We start from the raw sequence: 20,201 nt of genomic DNA, 5'->3' as shown, positions 1-20,201 counted from the left end.
GCTGCCTTTCCCAGCCCCCAGTTTGTTTCTCTCATTGGTTTGTTCTCGGGTCTTCTCTCCCAATCCCCTCTGCCCTCCCCAGGCTTAGTTCGCTGTTTTTCTCGGCTCCCGCAGTGGACATTCAGGTCCTTGATTTGGCCCTTCCTGTTCGTGTGCTGTAAACTCCAAGCCGGCGTCCGTCTCGGTGAGCTCGGTCTCATACGTGTTCGAGGGTCGTGTCTGGTTTTCACGCGCTCACGCCGTTCCTCACCCCGTGGCTCCCTCCCCGAGCCGTGTAGCATGTGTGCTCGGGTGTTTCCCGTCACTGGTGTGCAGGTTAATCTCACGCTTGGGAGACACGTGGCTCGTCGGGTCCCGCTGTTCCCGTGTGGCGTCGTCTCTGAACGCCCATGGCTGAGCTCCTCGCTGGCGTGGCCCAGGCTTCCCGTGTCTCACTCCTTGTCTGGCAACGCTGAGATGCGTGTTTGGAAGTCCGCCTCGGCCGTGGACCTCGTGTTTCTCAGCTCTCTGCGTGTCCCGTGGTGCAGGGCACACTCCCCTCCTTAGGCCCCTCAGTGGCTCGCCCTCCTCCCCGGGCAGCGCCGTGGTGTCCCTGGTTTCACGTCACGGTGCATTTAGCCCTGCCGACGCGTTGGGCTTTGTGTGCTTGTGTGAGAACCTTTCCCATCCTGTCTTACACACTCTCATTTACTTGAGACGGACAGACGGATGGAGGGACAGACGGACGGATGGATGGACAGAGAGAAGGCTCGCGTTCACGGCTCGCTCCCCAGATGTTCACAGTGACCGAGGCGGGGCAGGGGCAGGATTTGAGAAGCGCGTCCCAGGTCTCCCACGGGGGTGGCAGGAGCCCCCGCACCCTGGGCCCTCACTGCTGCCTCGCAGGTGCGTGGGCAGGAAGTGGAGGCAACAGTGCACCTGTGGGAGGCGGCATTTCAACCCCACCCCTCCACACCCACAATGATCCGTGTCTGTGTTAGGAGTGATTTCCTGTTGACCACGTTCATCACTCTGCCCATTTCAGCCCTGCAACTGAGATCTTAATCCATTTACGTTAAACATAATTCTAGATGAGCTTGGGTTTGAATCTGCTACCTTCCACTCACTTCCTGTTTGTCCCACTCATTCCTGGTTTATTTTTCTCTTTTCCTACTCTTCTGGATGCTGGGCAAGTTTTTAAACGTTGAGGCTAGACAGGCAGACCCAGAGTGCCCATGCGCTGGCTCCGCCCCCGGGTGCCTGCCGTGGCCGGGGCTGGGCCAGGATCCAAACCCAGACCTCCGGGCGGGAGACAGGGCCCGGCCTCCTGAGCTCTCACCCACTGCCTCCCCGGGTGCATCAGTGGAATCAGGAGCAGAACCAGGCTCCCCGCACACCCGGGTTCCTGCGTACTGACGTTCTCATTCCTCTCCTCCACTCTGCGGGCTGCACGTCTTTGTCTTATTTCTTTGTGGTTCTTGGTTTTACAATGTGTATCAATGACATTGCAGTCAACCTTAAAATTCCATCCACTTACTGTCCAATACAACGGCGTACATGGGCACCTCAGAAAGTCTGTGGGAAATGGAATTAAAAAAAGTCCACCCTGGCCAGCTCCGCGGCTCACTAGGCTAATCCTCTGCCTGCGGCACCAGCACCCTGGGTTCTAGTCCCAGTTGGGGTGCCGGATTCTGTCCCGGTTGCTCCTCTTCCAGGCCAGCTCTCTGCTGTGGCCCGGGAGTGCAGTGGAGGCTGGCCGAAGTGCTTGGGCCCTGCACCCCATGGGAGACCAGGAGGAAGCACCTGGCTCCTGGCTTCAGATCAGCACAGCGCTGGCCTTAGCGGTCATTTGGGGGATGAACCAACGGAGGGAAGACCTCTCTCTCTCTGTCTCTCTCTCTAACTCTGCCTGTCAAAAAAAAAAAAAAAAAGTTGAAAAGTTCGTGGAAAATGCATATAATGAAAAAACTACACATAGATTTCAAGTTTGTTTTACTCCAAAATATAGTTATCTTTTTAGAAAGATTTATCCATTTATTTATGTGAAAGGCAGAGTGGCAGAGAGAGTGGAAGAGGCATAAATCTTCCACCGACGGATTCATTTTCCAAGTGCTTGCAACAACCAGGGCTGGGCCAGGCCAAAGCCAGGAGCCGCGAGCTCCGTATCCAGGGCTCCCTCTGGGTGGCAGGGACCCAGGCACTCGGGCCGTCGTCTGCGGCCTGCGGGAAGACAGATTGGAAGCGGAGCAGCCGAGACTGCTGCCAGGCACGTGGAGATGGGGTGCCGGCGTCCCAGGCAGAGCTGCACCTGCTGTGCCACGGCACCCGCCGCTGAACGTCCCTTTCAGCCCCGTGTCCCGCGGGCCCCCCGTCCTGTCTGCGTGCCTCCTGCCACGTGGCTCGCTTCCACGAGTGTCTGGACCCCCACAGCGGATTGTCACTTCTCGCTTCCGGCCATCGGCGCGTCGTCGGCCCCACTTTGGGTGGCTCCAGCCTGGCACCTGGCGCCGTCTTCCCCCTGCCTCGTGGGTTTCCCAGAACATTCCTCGCAGGGCCGGTCTGCTCCAGCCTTGCTGTGGGCGGGGCACCTGCATCTCGGCCCCTCTTCTCTGTCTGCTTTCAGCTGGCACAGCCGCTCGGGGCCACCCGGTCGCCATCTCTGCCCCAGGGGCAGCCTTGCTCTGCAGCTGCCCGAGGCTCCCCTCCGCCGCCGGCGCCTGGGGGGATCTTTCGGCGTGGCTTCGCGGATCTCTGATTCTGTAGTTCTCATGAAACCTGGGTGTTTCTTTCTGCCTGGGTCTCCTCCTGGCCGCAGCCCTGGGCCCTCTGGGTGGTGAGCACCCATTAGCGCTCCGTCTCCATCACCACACAAGGGCTGTTCTTCGCTGTCCGGCTGTCTCCGGTGTCTGGGTGCAGCCTCGGTTTCCCAGCCATCTGCAGTGTCAAGCTGCGGCTCCTCCGCTTCGGGGACGTTCCGTCTCGGAGGCCGCTGTCCAGCGCAGCAGCCCCACCGAGCTCGCCCAGAGGCAGAGGGCAGAGGCACAGAGCGGCCATTCTGCCTTCCAGCGTCCGTGCTCAGCCACGCCTCTGTCCACAGCTCCTCCTCTCTGTCCTGCCTCAGTCTCTCCCTGTGGGCAGACTGCTCCCCTCCCCCCACCCCCCATCAAAGAGAGTTGGGCTGTGCCCAGGCAACCTCTGCTGCCCTGGAGGCCTGCTTTTTTTTTTTTTTTTTTTGGACAGGCAGAGTGGACAGTGAGAGAGAGAGACAGAGAGAGAGGTCTTCCTTTGCCGTTGGTTCACCCTCCAATGGCCGCCATGGCTGGTGTGCTGTGGCCTGCGCACCGCACTGATCCGAAGGCAGGGCCCAGGCACTTGAGCCATCCTCCACTGCACTCCGGGCCAAAGCAGAGAGCTGGCCTGGAAGAGGGGCAACCGGGACAGAATCCGGCGCCCCAACTGGGACTAGAACCCCGTGTGCCGGCACCGCAAGGCGGAGGATTAGTGCTTTTTTTTTTTTAAGATTTATTTTATTATTGATTTGAAAGGCAGAGTTAGAGAAAGAGGTCGAGATGTCTTCCATTCGCTGGTTCACTCCCCAGATGTCCACCATGGTCACAGCTGGGCCGATCCGAAGCCAGAAGCTTCTTCCAGGTCTCCCATGTGGGTGCAGGGGCCCAAGCACTTGGGCCATCTCCCACTGCTTTACCAGGCCACAGCAGAGAACTGGATCAGAAGTGGAGCAGCCGGGACTCGAACCGGCGCCCGCTGTGCCACAGCACTGGCCCTGGAGACCTGTTCTCATCTCACAAGACTGGTGCTGGAGGCCTCACTCCGGGACCCCTCAGTGCTACCGAGGCGTGATCCCCGCCCCAAGCTCCTGGGTGGCCACCACGCACTCTGCCTTCTCTCTGGAGCTCGGGCGCTTGGAGACGAGGCGGAGAAATGCCAGGGCGCGAGCTGCGCGGCAGGGCTCCTCTGCTGCCGGCTTTGTGTTCCGGTTAATCGCCTGTATTTGCTGGGGAGACAGAGAGCTCCCATCGGCCGGTTCACTCCCTAATGTCTGCCCACGTGGGGCTGCACCAGGCTGGAGCTGGGAGCCAGGAACTCTGTCCGGTCTCCCGTGTGAGCGCCAGGACCCAACCACGTGAGCCGCACCGCTGCCTCCCAGGGTGCCCGCTAGCAGGAAGCCGCGGGGGAAGCGGAAGTGAGGCTTGGCCACAGGCCCGCGGCGTGCGGTGGGGGCGCCCAGCGTCACCGGAGCCTCCGGCCAGCTGCCCGCCCCAGGCTGCTAACTGCAGCGCTTGCTGAGCCACGGAGAGGGCGGGGCCTGCCGCGGAGAAGGTGGGGCCTGCCGCGGGGAGGGCCAGCCTGGCGAGCTGTGTATTGGACCGAGCCCAGAGTTCCCACGGGGACGGCTCCCCGAGTTGGCGCTGCCTGTCCAGGGGGTGTGACCCGGAGGGGCCGGGCCCAGAGGACCAGTCTGCACCTGGCCGTGCACTCCCAGCATCAGCGGTGGCGCGTGAGGGGCAGAGGTCACGGCTCTGCCTGGCCTGAGGACCAGCTTCCTGAAGGCCCAGACCCCAGCACCCTGCCTGGGAAGGGGCTTTGGGGACAGCGACAGGGCCCAGAGCTGCCCCGGGGTGAGCATTGTGCCAGGAGGTGACCAAATGTGTCTGGAGCCCAGCCTCGGTCCCACAGAGACCCAGGGACACCGGATGGGGAAGTGAGAAAGAATTCACGTCAGTTTAAATCCACTTCAAGGAGTACACACGGAGCCATCGCTAGCCGGGTCACTCCTGGGCGGCCATGGCTGCTCTCCCAGTCACTCTGACAGGCGGCCATCACCACTCCCAATCATTGCTGGGCAGCCATGGCTACTCTCCTGGTCACTCTGATGGGTGGCCATGGCCACTCTCCCAGTCACTGCTGGGCTGCCATCGCCACTCTCCTGGTCACTCTGATGGGTGGCCATGGCCACTCTCCCAGTCACTGCTGGGCTGCCATCGCCACTCTCCTGGTCACTATGATGGGTGGCCATGGCCACTCTCCCGGTCACTGCTGGGCGGCCATGGCCACTCTCCCAGTCACTCTGATGGGCGGCCATCACCGCTCTCCCGGCCACTGCTAGGTGGTCACGGCCACTCTTCCGGCCACTGCCAGGCAGCCATGGCCACTCTCTCGGTCACTCTGATGGGCGGCCATGGCCACTCTCCCAGTCACTGCCGGGTGGCCATCACCACTCTCCCGGCCACTGCTGGCCGACCATGGCCGCTCTCGGTCCGCGGTGTCTCCCAGGCTCAGCCCCTCGTGTGCTTTCTTCCTCTGCCTCCTCCCGGCAGGCGCCGTGTGGCTCGGTGTCTGGCTTCTGTCGCCCAGCCTGACGTTCTCGGGGCTCACCCAGCCTGGGCAGGTGCCAGTGCCGCTGAGCCGTGTCCCCTGGTGGGCGGAGCTCTGTGTGCCCATCTGCCGGTCAGCTGCCGGACACGTGGGCAGCTTCCACTCGGGCTGTGGTGAATGGGCTGGTGGGAAGTTCTGTGTGCAAGTTGTGTGAGTGATGCATCTCGAAATGAGATGTTGTGAGATAGGGAGCGGGTCAATTACGGAATCAATTCTCGTTTTACAGTCTGGCCACCTTGCAGGGATGGCCCCAGAGAAACACTGCTCATCCACAGCAGAGCGCCCTGACGCTGGGGACCCTGGGCTGGCCGGGCCGGGAGGACGGCCCCCACCTCCACTGATGGGCACGCGCCCAGTTCTCTCTCCGCCCTGGCTCCGCCCACTGCCCACTCTCGCCCCCGTGAGCTGTGTGCCTGTCCTTGCTCTGCGTCCCCGTCCCCCCTCCCTCCTGGGACACTCAGCTCCTGGTCTCTGAGTGCCGGGCGAGGAGCCCCAGACTTCGGCCTGGGGAAAGCTGCCCTGCACGGCAGGCATCGCCGCTCCCCTGCAGAACAGGGCTCGGCACGCGAGCTCCCAGGGTTCCTAGGAGCTCCCGCGGTTCTCAGCAGGGTATGTAAGTACCCGGGGCGGGGCCGAGCCCCCCCCCCCTTAAATGCTGGCTGAGGGGCTTTTCCCCAGGGAGGAGTCGCACAGAGGAGGGCCGGAATCCGAGCGCAGCCGTGTGTAACAATGTGTCTCAGTAATCGCCCCTATTTTTAGCGGCCTTGCGCTGCGAAGCCTCTGCAGTGGTTGGGAGTCTTGTAGCCCAGCCTTAGTCATCTCTGCTCGTGTTATTTTTAAAAGATAAAGGGCACAGGATGCAAAATGAAAAACAGGGGTTTCTGGAATTGCCTATCCAGGCTCCCCTGGGTGCTGTGGCCGTCGGAGGCGCGGTGGCGGGTGGTGGCTCAGGCCTTCGTAGCCAACGCACCCCACAGGGGCTTCGTGTCGTGGGAACAGTGACATCCAGTCGTCGCCACATGGGTCCAGCGTCCAAGCCGCTCTGTGTTCTCCCCGGCCTCAGGAGAGCCAGACAGGCCGGCCCCACGTCCCCGTCCTGGCCAGCCACGGTGAAACGCACGCATCTCCCCTGTGCCCTGAGTTATTCTCTCTTTTTTTCTTTAAGATTTACTTATTTATTTACTTATTTGAAAGTAAGAGTTACAAAGAAGAGGCAGAGAGAGAGAGAGAGAGAGGTCTTCCATCCGCTGGTTCACTCCCCAAACAGCTGCAATGGCTAGAGCTGGGCTGATCCAAAGCCAGGAGCCAGGAGCTTCTTCCAGGTCTCCCACATGGGTGCAGGGGCCCAAGGACTTGGGCCATCTTCTACTGCTTTCCCAGGCCATGGCAGAGAGCTGGATCGGAAATGGAGCAGCCAGGACTCCAACAGGCACCCATATGGGATGCCAGCACGGCAGGCGGCGGCTTCACCCACTACACCACGGCGCCAGACCATGCCCTGAGTTTTGATAAAGGCACTGCTGCACATAACTACCGCGCCAGGCAAGATAGGGACCATTTCTGCCCCCCACAAGAAAACACTCACCCGTGCCCCCTGCACACAGGTCCCCACCCCCCACCATAACACCTGGAAACCGCTGGTGGCGCCCCTGATGGCCTTGCCTGCTCACGCGGTGCCCTGTGGTATCCGGTGCGCGTGGTTCTCTGCAGTGTGCTTGTGTGTTGCTGCCCCAAGCACCGATTCTCCTGGGCGAGGGACGTGGGTCCTTTCCAGCTGGACGTGTCCAGCTCCTGCCTGGCCAGCCCCGTCTCCCTCTGGACGACCTCGCCCGGTGCCGTGGGAACTGCGGAGGAGTGGTCAGCGTGGTTCGCTTTGTGAGAGGAAGCTGCCAAGCCCTGCAGCGTTTTACGTTCCCACCAGCAGGACCCGAGGGGCCTCCTGAGGTCCATGGAAGGTGGAATGAATGGACGTTTGGAAGCCTCCAGGATGTGTGACACGGAGGCCCTTCCGTCTGCCCAGCACCAGGCCTCTGGCTTTTTAGAAATTCAGACAGGGGCCGGCGCCGTGGCGCAGTGGGCTAAGCCTTCCCCTGCTGCGCCTGCATCCCATATGGACACTGGTTCAAGTCCTGGCTGTTCCACTTCCTATCCAGCTCTCTGCTATGGCCTGGGAAAGCAGTGGAAGATGGCCCAAGTCCTTGGGTCCCTGCACCCGCGTGAGAGACCAGGAGGAAGCTCCTGGCTCCTGGCTTCGGATAGGCCCAGCTCTGGCTGTTGTGGCCATATGGGGAGTGAACTAGCAAATGGAAGACCTCTCTCTCTCTAACTCTACATCTCAATTAAATGAATAAAATCTAAAAAAAAAAAAAAAAAAGAAAAGGAAAGAAAACACTTAAGTCTTATTTAAATTCTCACAAAGTTTTGTGACTTTTAGTGGAGACATTCTACATGCTTTTTTTTTTTTTTTTTTTTTTTGGACAGGCAGGAGTGGACAGTGAGAGAGAGAGACAGAGAGAAAGGTCTTCCTTTGCCGTTGGTTCACCCTCCAATGGCCGCCGTGGCCGGCGCGCTGCAACCAGCGCACCGCGCCGATCCGATGGCAGGAGCCAGGTACTTATCCTTGTCTCCCATGGGGTGCAGGGCCCAAGGACTTGGGCCATCCTCCACTGCACTCCCTGGCCACAGCAGAGAGCTGACCTGGAAGAGGGGCAACCGGGACAGAATCCGGTGCTCCGACCGGGACTAGAACCTGGTGTGCCGGCGCCGTAAGGCGGAGGATTAGCCTAGTGAGCCGCGGCGCCGGCCTCTACATGCCTTTTGTTAAAAGTATTCATAATTTTTCCTGATTTTACTGGAAACAGGCTTTTCCTAGCTGTCCAGTTGCTTGCTGCCGGTTTGTAAAAATACAGTGGATTTTGTCTGTGGGCCCAGTACCTGCTGACCTGGCTGCTGGACGCCGGGGAGTTTCCGTAGCGACAGCCAGGACGCTCTGCGCATCGCCGCCTTCTGGGCGTGGTTTCCAGCCTCGCGTTCCAGGCTGCGGGGCCTTTGCTGCCGCTTCCCCCCTTGCCGCACTGCGTGAACCCCAGTGCCCTCACCAGGCACGGGAGTGGCGGCCCTGTCGCCTGGGAGCCGGGTGCCCGGCAGAAGCCGTGTTCTCTATCAGGTGGGAGGACCTCGTCCGTGCCCCCAGTCCTCGTTCCTGGCTTCTGTGGTCAAATTCTTTGGCGAATTCTGTGCCACACCCTATCAGACGTCCTGAGTGTGCTGAGGGTTGAGAAGTGTCGTTGCATCCCTGCCTTCCAAGGACGCGTGTCCTGCGTTGTTCCTGTCCTTTGTGCCCTGCTGGGTGATGGCGGGGTTTTCTCCCTCATTCTAGCGAATGGCGAATTATGTTGCTCGAGTCTCAAGTCTTGAAGCAGCCTTACTTTCCCCGGTACATCGACATGGACTCCGGGAAATATTCCTAGGAAAATACTTGGGAAGAAAGCTAACCTCTCACCGCCAGCATCCGTCAGCAAGCACACAGGGACTCGTGGTCGTCAACCGGAGGGCGCGGTGCTCGGCCTGGTGTGTGTCCGGGGCGCATGCTCAGTCCCCCGCAGCCCCCGCTGCGGTGCCACCCAGGACCGTCCTGCCCCCGACTGCCCCCCGTGCTCCCTTTGGTCCACCCCACCCCCCGCCGCAGCCCGTGCCTCCGCCTGCTGGGCTCCCGCAGAGCCTGGCGGCTCAGGTCGGCCTCTCTGCCTTGCCGGCTGCTCTTCGGGTCACTCCGTGCCCTCTCCTGGCCCTCGGCGCCCAGTGACACCCCGTTATCTGCGTGCACCGCGCTGGCTGGCTGCCCACCTTTGACGGCCGTCCTGGTGGCCTCCGGGCTGTGGCGGTCAGCAGGGAAACTGCTACAGGGACGTTTGCAGAGTGCTCGAGTGTCTCGTGGAAACGCCCGGAGCAGGACCGGGGGTCTCAGAGAAACGCCCGGAGCAGGACCGGGGGTCTCAGAGAAACGCCCCGGAGCAGGACCGGGGGTCTCAGAGAAACGCCACGGAGCAGGACCGGGGGTCTCAGAGAAACGCCACGGAGCAGGACCGGGGGTCTCAGAGAAACGCCACGGAGCAGGACCGGGGGTCTCAGAGAAACGCCACGGAGCAGGACCGGGGGTCTCAGAGAAACGCCCGGAGCAGGACCGGGGGTCTCAGAGAAACGCCCCGGAGCAGGACCGGGGGTCTCAGAGAAACGCCCCGGAGCAGGACCGGGGGGTCTCAGAGAAACGCCCCGGAGCAGGACCGGGGGTCTCAGAGAAACTCCCCGGAGCAGGACCGGGGGTCTCAGAGAAACGCCCCGGAGCAGGACCGGGGGTCTCAGAGAAACAACACGGAGCAGGACCGGGGGTCTCAGAGAAACGCCCCGGAGCAGGACCGGGGGTCTCAGAGAAACGCCCCGGAGCAGGACCGGGGGTCTCAGAGAAACGCCCCGGAGCAGGACCGGGGGTCTCAGAGAAACGCCCCGGAGCAGGACCGGGGGTCTCAGAGAAACGCCCCGGAGCAGGACCGGGGGTCTCAGAGAAACGCCCCGGAGCAGGACCGGGGGTCTCGTGGAAACGCCACGGAGCAGGACCGGGGGTCTCAGAGAAACGCCCCGGAGCAGGACCGGGGGTCTCAGAGAAACGCCCCGGAGCAGGACCGGGGGTCTCAGAGAAACGCCCCGGAGCAGGACCGGGGGTCTCAGAGAAACGCCCCGGAGCAGGACCGGGGGTCTCAGAGAAACGCCCCGGAGCAGGACCGGGGGTCTCAGAGAAACGCCCCGGAGCAGGACCGGGGGTCTCAGAGAAACGCCCCGGAGCAGGACCGGGGGTCTCAGAGAAACGCCACGGAGCAGGACCGGGGGTCTCAGAGAAACGCCCCGGAGCAGGACCGGGGGTCTCAGAGAAACGCCACGGAGCAGGACCGGGGGTCTCGTGGAAACGCCACGGAGCAGGACCGGGGGTCTCAGAGAAACGCCACGGAGCAGGACCGGGGGTCTCAGAGAAACGCCACGGAGCAGGACCGGGGGGTCTCAGAGAAACGCCACGGAGCAGGACCGGGGGTCTCAGAGAAACGCCACGGAGCAGGACCGGGGGGTCTCAGAGAAACGCCACGGAGCAGGACCGGGGGGTCTCAGGTCAGAGTGTGTGTGGTTCTGCAAGGGGCTGCCACACTGCCGGCTCCGGTGACCGGACAGTGTGCACCGCGCCAGCAGCCCACGCGGGTCCTGGCAGCCACATGCACCCACACTCCCCTGAGCAGCCCACGCGGGTCCCTGCAGCTGCACCCCCCACCAGGGGCCCCCACTCTCGCCTTCCTGACGGGGGCGCTGCAGCCTTGCCACTGTCCGCACTCCCGATGCCCGAGCCCAGGGCCGAGAGCAGCTGCCCGCAGGCCTCCGCCCTGTTCAGACCTTTGGCCCACCGTGTAACCGCCCGAACTTCCTGCCGTAGTGCAGACGCAGCTGCGCCTCACGTGCCCTGCAGCAGCAAGCTGCCCCTCCCCCAGCCCGTGAGGCGCCACCGTGCACGTTCCAGCCACGTGCATTTTAGAGCCACAATGCGGCATCATGATTTTGGCTTTAAACGGGGGTTGGCTCTGAAGCAATCGTGGGGAGAAGCGAAGATGACGTTCCAGTGGCCGCCCACGCGTTTGCCATTTCCGGTGCTTTTGTTCCTCTGTGTGTCCCAGGCTCCCGCTGGTCTTAGCTCCTTCAGCCTGAACGATTCTCTCTTCTTCCACACTTCTCACCGCGCCGCGCTCTGCCCTCGCTTATCAGCACGGGCCTCCTCTCGCCTTCATTTTTTAAAAACATTTATTTATTGACTTGAGAGGCAGAGATACAGAGAGAGAGAGGTCTCCATCCAATGGTTCACTCCCCAAATGGCCGCAGTGGCTGGAGCTGGGCTGATCAGGAGCCAGGAGCTTCCCCCAGGGTCTCCCATGTGGGTGCAGGGGCCCAAGCACTTGGGCATCTACTGCTCTCCAGGCCACAGCAGAGAGCTGGATGGGAAGGGGAGCTGCCGGGGCCTGAACCAGTGCCCGTATGGGATGATGGTCCCGCAGGTGGGGAGGTTTAGTCCACTGCGCCACAGCGCCGGGCCCTCGCCTTCATATTTGGGGCGCAGGTATTTTGGGGGGTCTAGAATTGCGCATACACAGTCCCTGCCTTCTTGAAGAAGTCGGTTGGCTCTGTCCTGCCTCTGTCTGACCCCGCGGCCCTGTGCGGAAGTGCCTGCCGCCGGCTGCTTCCCCAGTCTCCGGGGTCCTGGTCGATGTGTTTGTCCTCCTGGGTTTGCGAGTGTGGGATTTTCCAAGCGTGCGTGTTCGGCCGCTGTTGACGGGAAGGTTTCTCGCAGACCCCTCCTCGCGTTCCTGCGATGGCGGGCGTGTCCGGGGCTCGCTGTGCTTCTCCTAAGCCTTCTATCTCTGCTTTCAGATCGGGCGACTTCTGTTCATTTGTGCCCAGTTTCCGGGGTTTTTGGTTCTGCTGACTCCAAGCTGCTGTGGGCACGTTGTGATTCTTTAAATTTCAGATACTGTATTTCTAATTCTAAAGCTTTGGCTTGCGCCTCCTCCTTAGATTTCTCTCTTGAGATGCCCCCGCCCCCCGTTTGCTGTTTGCCGTCTGCTACCGTCTCTTCGTTGGCATCTCTGGACACTCACAAGCCTCGCTCTGCTGCCTTCTGGGGCGGAGCTGGACCAGTGGCTCCCGTTTCCAGCTTCCTTGCAAGTCTGTTTGATCGCAGGGACCCCGGCTCCTGCCGTCCTCCTCTGAAGAGCGTGTGTGTCTAGGAGTCGGTCAAGCCACTGCCTGCTCCCTCGGACGGTGGAGGCTGGGTTCTGAGCCGTGCTCCGGGACCTTCAGAGCGAGTGGGGGGCAGGGGGGCGGCAGGCAGCCTGAGGTTTTCCCAAGCTCCCCTGCCCGGATCGGGCTCAGACTCCAGCCAACGTCCGTCCCCCCGCGGTAGCTAAGGGCCCGCCCCGCGCCCTCCTGCTGCAAAGCCCGGATCCTCAGAGGACTTGGGGCTCCACGGTTTCCCCCTCTTCTCTGACAGCCTCCGCCGCGGTCCTCCGACACCTCCGCTGGTGCACCTGCCCTGCTCCAAGCGCCAGCCCCCGCCTGCTGAGTCACCCGGTCGCAGAGCCCGCTCAGTGCCGAGTCACCCCACGTGGGAGGCGAAGCCGGCGCTTCCTGAGGAGCAGAGCCTCGCTGCGCGGCTGCACCGACGCCGTCCCAGTCACCGCCGGGCGTGCTGGCCCCCAGGCTTCTCCTGGGGCAGGGGTCGGCCGGCTGTGCTTTCTTTCTCTTGCTGCAAACTTGACAGCCGAGTGTGACCGTGAAGATGCGCGGAGGTAGCCAGACCCTTGGTTTCCAAAAACGCTCAGGCTCTGCTGCTCCGTGCGGATGCCCTGGCACCTGTGCCACGAGCCGCGCGCTCACGGGGTCAGAGTTTATCCTGCCGGAGTTGTTCCCGGAACTGGGCTCGTGAGGCCGGCTCGCACAGAGGCAGGAATCCAGACACTTTCCCAGCTAAACTTTCCCACAGGGTATCCGGTTACGGGGACGGGACACCGCCTGGCCGCAGATCCCACCAGCACTCACACTGCTGGTTCCCACACTGGGCTGCGCCGGGAGGGGCTCAGGCGCACTTCCTCCCTGCCCGCCCCTCCCCCAGCCCGCGCGCTGTCTCCTTCCTCTGCGGGAGTGGGAGCCCGGCTGGGGTCTGACGGTGCCTGGATGTCACCTGCCCACCGCAGGTCATGGGAGCGGCACCTGGACGGCAGTGAAGCCCAGTGCAGGGGTGCAGGGCTGCAGCGTGCAGGGCTGCAGAGCAGGGGTGCAGGGCTGTGGCGTGTGTGGGGCTGGAGGCGGACGCCCTGGCTGCCCTGGGCTTGGCTCCCCCCGCAGGCACGGGCAGCACAGGGAGGAATCCCACCCGGATGTCTGAAACCGTGTGGACCACAAAGCACCCATCCCTCTCCAAAGACGAAAGGTGCCGCCCCCACAAGGAGCCGTGTGTCAGGACAAGGCCCTTGTGGCCTCCTCCAGAACCCCCGGCGTGGGCCTCTGTCCTCTGTGCCCTTGCTCCCCTGGTTATATCCGAGTGCCAGACGCGGGTCCCCCGACGTGCCCCTGGCCGGACGCACACGGCCGGGCTCCTGCGCCTTTAAGAAGCGAGGCGAGGTCGCCGTTAATCATATAACTTTATTGTGCTCTTGGGCCCTGGAGGAAGCATCCTCCCAGTCCCAACGTCTGGTTCTGGCGTCCATAAACCGCAGGGCCAGCGACAGCTCCCCGAGCTCGGACGTCCTCTGCCAGCTGCAGGGCTGCAGAGAGCAAAAGTGGGACCGGAGGTGAGTTCACCCCCCTCGCTCCCCAGGGGGAGGCCCCCGAGCCCCCACGCTGCCCACAGGAAGCTGCCAGCCCTGGCCCCTGGGGAATCTCGTATCCAGGGCCGCGAGCGCCTGTCTCTCTGGGGCCGGGGTCGTGCGTTATTTTTCCCTGATGCTAACACAGCACCGCTTCCTGAGGGGCCAGCGGACCTGCCTGGCTGGCGCTTTGGGAGGGAGGCGCCGTCGATCGCTAGATGGCTTCTGGTTGGGACTGACAAGGGGGTTCGTGCTGGTTCCATGTCTGTCCACCCCACATGGACGTAACAGCAGCTGCAAGCCAGGAAGACGGGGATGTGGGGATGGGCTCCACCCCGTGGCCTGGTGAAGGGCATGGCTGCCGTGTGGATGCCCACGCTGGCGTTCGAGGGTGCCCTCCCTCAGCCCACGCGCCGGGGCCGCGTTTTCCCAGAGCTGCCCTGTCTGGATCAGCTCAGGTGTGCAGAGGGCCAGGGTCCTGTTCCCCACAGCCCGGGACACAGAGGGCACCTTGCGTTAACAGGATCCCTGGAGTCCGAATGTCAGGTTTCACGCCAGGCCGGCTGCACTGGGTACGCCGCAGGTTCATCTGAAACAACTTAACAATTCCTGGAAGCGATGGGCAGGGCCGACAGGCCGGGTCTCGGGAGGAGCTGGGGAGGCACCCGCAGGCAGGGCGCCCGTCCTGCCACACCCACGGCTGAGCCCTGCCCGGGGAACCTGGGGCCGGCAGCCCCATTAGATTCGCATCCATCCCCCTGGGGCGGGGCTACCCCAACCCCCTCGGCTCTGTGAGGGACAAACCCTGGGCCCCAGGGTGGCAGATCCTCGGCCCCACCCTAAAGACCACAGCCAGGCTCCACAGCCCTCCGGGATAGCGTAGAACCGAACTGAGCCCTCTCCTGCCGGGAGGGGACCGCGGCAGCTCCGGTGCCTGCCCGCATGTCATGGGGGAGGCCCCCAGTGCGGTCAGCTGTGCGAGTCAGGCCTGTGTGGCCAGCAGCTGCCCAGACTCGCTGAGGCTGCCACGCACCTGCTCCGAGCCCTGCTGTGAGGACGACCCTGGGGTGTCCCGGCATTCGCCGACAAGGGTGCCAGGGAGTGCGGCGGAGCGTGCGTGGGTCCAGGCTCCTGGGCACGGCCTCCTGTGGTCAGCTAACCTCCTGCGATGGCTGTGTTCAGAGAGCGGCTGTGGGTCCCTGCCCGCCGTCCTGCCCAGCGCGCGTGGCTCCTGTGGGTGTCCCTTCCTCCCACCCTGGTCTCTGCTCCGCCCATTTCTCTCGAAGACCCGGAGGCCTGGAGAGGCCCTGCAGACGCACTCGCGTCCTCCGTGACGCCCCACGCCCTGCCTACAGCTGCTGAGGCCCACGCCCGAGAAGACCCTCAGAGCGAGACCCCTGAGTGTGCTTCTGGGCCAGGAACCCCGGTGGGCCCTGCAGCCGTGGGTGGCAGCCGAGGGGTCCTGTGTCCTGTCGGGTTTTGTTCATGGTCTGTGCTGGGGCCATTGTTGACGTTTGCAGCGCAGAGTGGCTTGTTATCCCCAAACCTGGGACTTTCAGGTTCCCTGAGGTCCCCCAGGTACCGCGGGGACAAAGAGCTCATTGGGGACATTCATGCAGGAACCCCTGCTTCTCAGCCTGGAGGCAGTGCCCGGAGCTGGCCCGACCCCCCCACTGACCATGTGCACGTGGGGGCAGTGAAGCGAGACAGACGTGCCAGGCAGAAGCTGTGACTGACAGACAGAGCCCGTGACTGACAGGTGGAGCCCGTGACTGACAGGTGGAGCCCGTGACTGGCAGGTGGAGCCCATGACTGACAGACGGAGCCCGTGACTGACAGACGGAGCCTGTGACAGACAGGTGGAGCCCGTGACTGACAGGTGGAGCCCGTGACTGACAGGTGGAGCCCATATCAGACGGAGCCCGTGACTGCCAGAGCCTGTGGCTGACGTGGGCTGGCGCTCCCGTGGGCTGGGCTCCATCCTGAGCTCTGCCTGTGCACCGTCTCGCTGTCGGTTTTCAGTGTGAAGTCCCCAGGGAGGAGGCGTGGCCGCAGCAGGCGTGGCTGTGCAGGGAGGGGGAGGGGCTCCGGCTCGGGAGCAGGGCTGTGCTGGGGTCGTGTGGGTGTCGCTGGCCTCTGCTCGGGCATCTGGGGAAAGAACGTACACCCCGTGTTCCCCAAGGAGATGGATCATCCACCGTGCCCGCGGCAGAGACTGCGCAGGCGCCGGTGCCTCCACCCGGGCCGTGGCCCCCTGGGTGTTCTCACCGGCACCTTGAGCCCTGCTGGGGGCAGCTGACGGCAGGCATGGGCTGCACAAGGCTCGCCGTAGCCCCCGCGCGGACCACAGCATAAATGCCGGTCCTGGCACTGGGCTGGGAAGAGACGGGCTTGGAGTGCAGCTGCTGGCGTGAGAATCTGACAGAGCTTGGCGGGGTCCCACCTCGGGGGCCGGGGAGAGCGCTGCCTTGTCTGGCTCCACTCTGTCGTGAGGCCGGCGTGGGCCCACACGCAGCCGTAAAAGCAGGCATCAGCGAGAGGCCTGCCCTGCCGGGGACACCTCGCGAACCCTCAGCCCAGGAGCGCAGCCAGGGTCTGGCAGAGAGAGGCCATTCTGTCCCCAGCAGGAGCCCTCACGCTGCCCCTCTGTGGCCACACCCACTTCCCTTCTGTTCCCCGCCCACCCTGTGACCCCAGCAGCCACGCATCTCTGCTCCCTTTTCAAAATTTTTTTAAAAGATTTCTTTATTTACTTGGAGGTAGAGTTACAGAGAGAGAGAGAGAGAGAGAGAGAGAGAGAGAGAGAAGGAGAGGTCTTCATCCGCTGATTCACTCCCCAAACTGCAACGGCCGGAGCTGGGCCCTCTGAAGCCAGGAGCCAGGAGCTTCTTCCAGGTCTCCCATGCAGGTGCAGGGACCCAAGGACGTGGGCCATCTTCTACTGCTATCCCAGGCCATAGCAGAGAGCTGGATCGGAAGTGGAGCAGCTGGGATTCGAACTGGTGCCCATATAGGATGTGGGCACCTCAGGCCGGTCCCTAACCTGCTACAGCATGGCTCCGGCCCCCCTTTTCATAATGTTACTGTGGCAAGAATGTTCTGGAAGCACAGGCCTCCGGTAGGTAACTTTGGGGACCAGCCGGACCCGTCCGTGCTGTAGGCGTCAGTCTCGTTGCTGTCCATGGCCGGGCAGTGTCCCCGTGTGGAGGGACCACGGTGGGCTGCCTCGGCCCTGCCCGAAGCCACGTTTCCATGCGGTGCGTCTGATGTCTTCTCGGGTTTCCCTGGGGACGTCCTCGTCGGCCTCTGAGCGTCTGGAGGGCGTCCTGCCGCCTTCATTTCTGGCTTGGCTCCGTGGGGTCAGAGAGCCCGCGCTGCCTCGTGTCGGTCGCTTCACTGAGCTCCTCGTGGGCCCGGCGGGGGACCAGGTGGACTTGTGCCTGATTGAAGCCACGTGTGTTCCACTGTCAGTGTCGATTGATGGACTCCGCCGTGAGCCTTGGGACGTCGAGGCCGTGAGCTCCTGGAAGCGTGTGTGTGCTGCTCTAGGGATCCCAGAGTGAGCCGGCCCTGGGCTCCCCGAGGCGGTGGGAGCCGTGGGAGCCCCTGGTGCCCGAGCGGCCGGCTGGGACACCCCTCGGCTGCCGTTTTACTTGTGTGGTTCCAGAGCACAGAGCAGAACACCTCCTCTCTGCTCGCTGGGTCGCGGGAGGCAGAGCTGGGGCCGTGGCTCTTGGTCCGTCCTCGGCAGCTTTGAGCTCGCGGCTGTTGGAGTGCTGGGGAGGGAGACAGAGGGAGACAGAGGGAGATGGAGGCCCGCGCCACGGCTTAGTAGGCTAATCCTCCGCCTAGCGGCGCCGGCACACCGGGTTCTAGTCCCGGTCGGGGCACCAGATTCTGTCCCGGTTGCCCCTCTTCCAGGCCAGCTCTCTGCTGTGGCCCGGGAGTGCAGTGGAGGATGGCCCAGGTGCTTGGGCCCTGCACCCCATGGGAGACCAGGAGAAGCACCTGGCTCCTGCCTTCGGATCAGCGCGGTGCACTGGCCGCGGCGGCCATTGGAGGATGAACCAACGGCAAAGGAAGACCTTTCTCTCTGTCTCTCTCTCTCACTGTCCACTCTGCCTGTCAAAAAAAAAAAAGGGGGGGGGGGGAGATGGCGTCCTTACGGGCCCAGGTCCCCGCCGCCCCGGGGTGGGGGCACACGGGCCAGCCTCCTTCCTGGGCCCAGGGCGTTGCTCCCGCAGCTCCCCTGGGGGGGCCCCTCCTGGGGGTCCAGAGGCAGCGGGCAGGAGCAGCAGGAGGTGCTGCTGTGACTCGGGGTCCCTGGTCCCTGGGGGCGTGGGGGTCCAGAGGGTGAGTCAGGAGCCGGGTCTCGCTGTCCGGCCCCAGGAGGAAGCTGCATAACTGACGGACGGGGCGGAGGCGGGAACCGGAAGTGCTGTCGGGCCCCGGGGCCCCGCTTGCGAGCTCCGGGGACGTGAATCACCGGGACTCGGGCCGGCGACACGGGGCGGTCTCGAGAGCTTGGTTGAGATTCGTGAGCCGAATTTGTTTTCTTTTGGTGGAATGAATGTCGGTTCATTGTGGACGATCCAGACGACAAGGGCGAAGCTGAAGTCCTGTGTGTCGCTGCTCTCCAACAAGTTTTCCCTTGACTTTAGCACCAGACACGCGCGTTCTGAGCCGCTGTTTCTCCCAGCGGGGGTTCCCGGTACCAGGCTGTCATCGCTGTCGACCCCTAGGGTGGCTGAGCACTTTGTGTGGACACGCGTGATTCGTGCCTGGAAACGCGTCGCTGGGTCCCAACATGGGACATTTTGAGTCTCTGAGTCCCTTTGCCAAATTGGATTCCCGGGCCTGGCCAGGTCCCGTGTGTGTTGCTCCTGGTGGGCGAGTTCAGGCCCACACCTGTGTGGATCCTTGGGGCTGCACGGCCTGAGCCAACGGCCGGTGGGGTGCAGGAGCCCTCGCTCCCCCAAGGGCCAAGAATCGCCATGGAAACGGCGCTCTGACCTCCTGCCCGTCTGTGGGCCTGGTCAGGGCCGGCGGGAGCGAGGCGGCTGCCGGTCAGCCTGGGACTGGAGCCTCACAGCCCCGGCCGCCCAGCCCAGGTTCACGGGCCAGGCCACAGAGGAGCAAACCCGCCGCACCCCGCTGTTTCCTCCCTGCAGCCACCCTGAGGACGCGGTGTCTGGCACCGGGCACCTGCCTGGAGCTCACTCTGTCACCATAATTGCCCCCCATAAAACGGGCCCGGACGCGAAGGGAAAACTTCCCGTTCCTGGAGCCCCGGGCCTGCCTGCGGTGTGCGGCCGGAGCCGGGGACGGGGCGGGGGCCGTGGGCGCTGCCAAGGGCCTGTGCGCGGGGGTCCGCAGGCCGGGCGGGAAGGCCCTCCCGGGGAGGCCCGGCGGGGCGGGGTGGGCCGTGGGCGCTGCCGAGGGCCTGTGCGCGGGGGTCCGCAGGCCGGGCGGGAAGACCCTCCCGGGGAGGCCCGGCCGGGGCGGGGTGGGCTGTGGGCGGGAAGGCCCTCCCGGGGAGGCCCGGCGGGGCGGGGTGGGCCGTGGGTGGGAGGACCCTCCCGGGGAGGCCCGGCGGGGCGGGGTGGGCCGTGGGCGGGAAGGCCCTCCCCGGGAGGCCGGCGGGGCGGGGTGGGCCGTGGGCGCTGCTCGGCCTCCACCTGTCTTTGCTCTTTGCTCCGTAGAGAGAGAGGAGCTCGTGCAGAGCCTGCTGGCGCAGGTGGCAGAGCAGTTCTCCAGGTAGGCGACGCCTTTTCCTTTGATTGCTTTACGGGAAGGAGTTACAGAGAAGGAGAATCAGAGTCAGGGAGAGGTCTTCCTGCTGCGGGCCCACTCCCCAAACGGCCACCACAGCCAGGGCTGGGCCAGGCCAAAGCCAGGAGCCGGGAGCTTCATCCGGGTCTCCCACGTGGGTGCAGGGCCCAAGCACTTGGGCATCCTCCACTGCTTTCCCAGGCCACAGCAGAGAGCTGGACTGGAAGTGGAGCAGCCGGGACTCGAACCAGCACCATATGGGATGCCGGCCCCGCAGGTGGCAGCTTCACCTGCTACACCACAGCACGGCCCCTGGAGTCTCCTATCCCTCTTCCTGGCGAAGGTGGCCCCTCGCTGTGTGGCGTGGGGGCCGGGCGTGGCCACGTCGCCTGCCTGCCTGGTGCACCGTGGAGCCGCTCGAGTGGAGGGCAGGCTGGCCTGGGTGGGGTCCGGAAAACGCTCGCCTGACCGCAGGGAGGGGTCGCCCCGGAGCACGGCCTGGTGTGGCTGCGGCTCTGCTGGGAGGCAGTCAGCGTCTCTTTAAAAGCTGCCTCCCCCGCGGGGCCTCCCCTTCTTCCGGGCCGGGCCCCCCTCTCTGCAGTTTCTGCAGCTGCCCTCTCGGGCCACGGGCCTGGGGGAAGGGCACAGGGACCCACCGAT

At 63.8% G+C, this 20,201-nt stretch overlaps 1 protein-coding gene and 1 long non-coding RNA gene across 12 annotated transcripts in view; one reads left to right on the top strand and one right to left on the bottom strand.

Moving 5' to 3' along the window:
- PDE9A (phosphodiesterase 9A) overlaps nucleotides 1-20,201 on the top strand; it is an 87,634-nt gene that overhangs the window by 32,795 nt on the left and 34,638 nt on the right. For 2 of the 10 annotated variants that reach the window (XM_070071797.2, XM_070071798.2), the window contains exons 1-2: nucleotides 13,626-13,754; nucleotides 19,472-19,526. The exons of 2 other annotated variants lie outside the window; for them this stretch is intronic. Coding sequence is in view for 2 of the 8 variants with exons in the window: in XM_070071790.2 (XP_069927891.2) it covers nucleotides 19,472-19,526 (55 nt within the window). In the remaining 6 variants the exon portion in view is untranslated. Of the gene's footprint in view, nucleotides 1-13,619; nucleotides 13,755-19,471; nucleotides 19,527-20,201 lie in introns of those variants that run through there. 6 more of the 10 variants (XM_070071790.2, XM_070071791.2, XM_089330493.1 and 3 more) reach the window with 4 other exon arrangements.
- LOC149126873 (uncharacterized) lies at nucleotides 13,586-14,393 on the bottom strand. Of its 2 annotated transcripts, XR_016232218.1 has the most exons (3): nucleotides 14,280-14,391; nucleotides 13,944-14,063; nucleotides 13,586-13,727 (listed from the first exon to the last, which is right to left on the bottom strand). It is a non-coding gene; the product is annotated as an uncharacterized LOC149126873 (long non-coding RNA). The 2 variants fall into 2 exon arrangements; XR_016232217.1 differs by lacking the exon at nucleotides 13,944-14,063 and having other exon boundaries at nucleotides 14,280-14,393.

This window comes from Oryctolagus cuniculus, chromosome 4 (assembly GCF_051225735.1).
Source record: "Oryctolagus cuniculus isolate XC-2025 breed Fujian yellow rabbit chromosome 4, ASM5122573v1, whole genome shotgun sequence".
NCBI classification, from domain to species: Eukaryota; Metazoa; Chordata; class Mammalia; order Lagomorpha; family Leporidae; genus Oryctolagus; species Oryctolagus cuniculus.
This window is presented reverse-complemented; position numbering and strand designations above follow the sequence as displayed.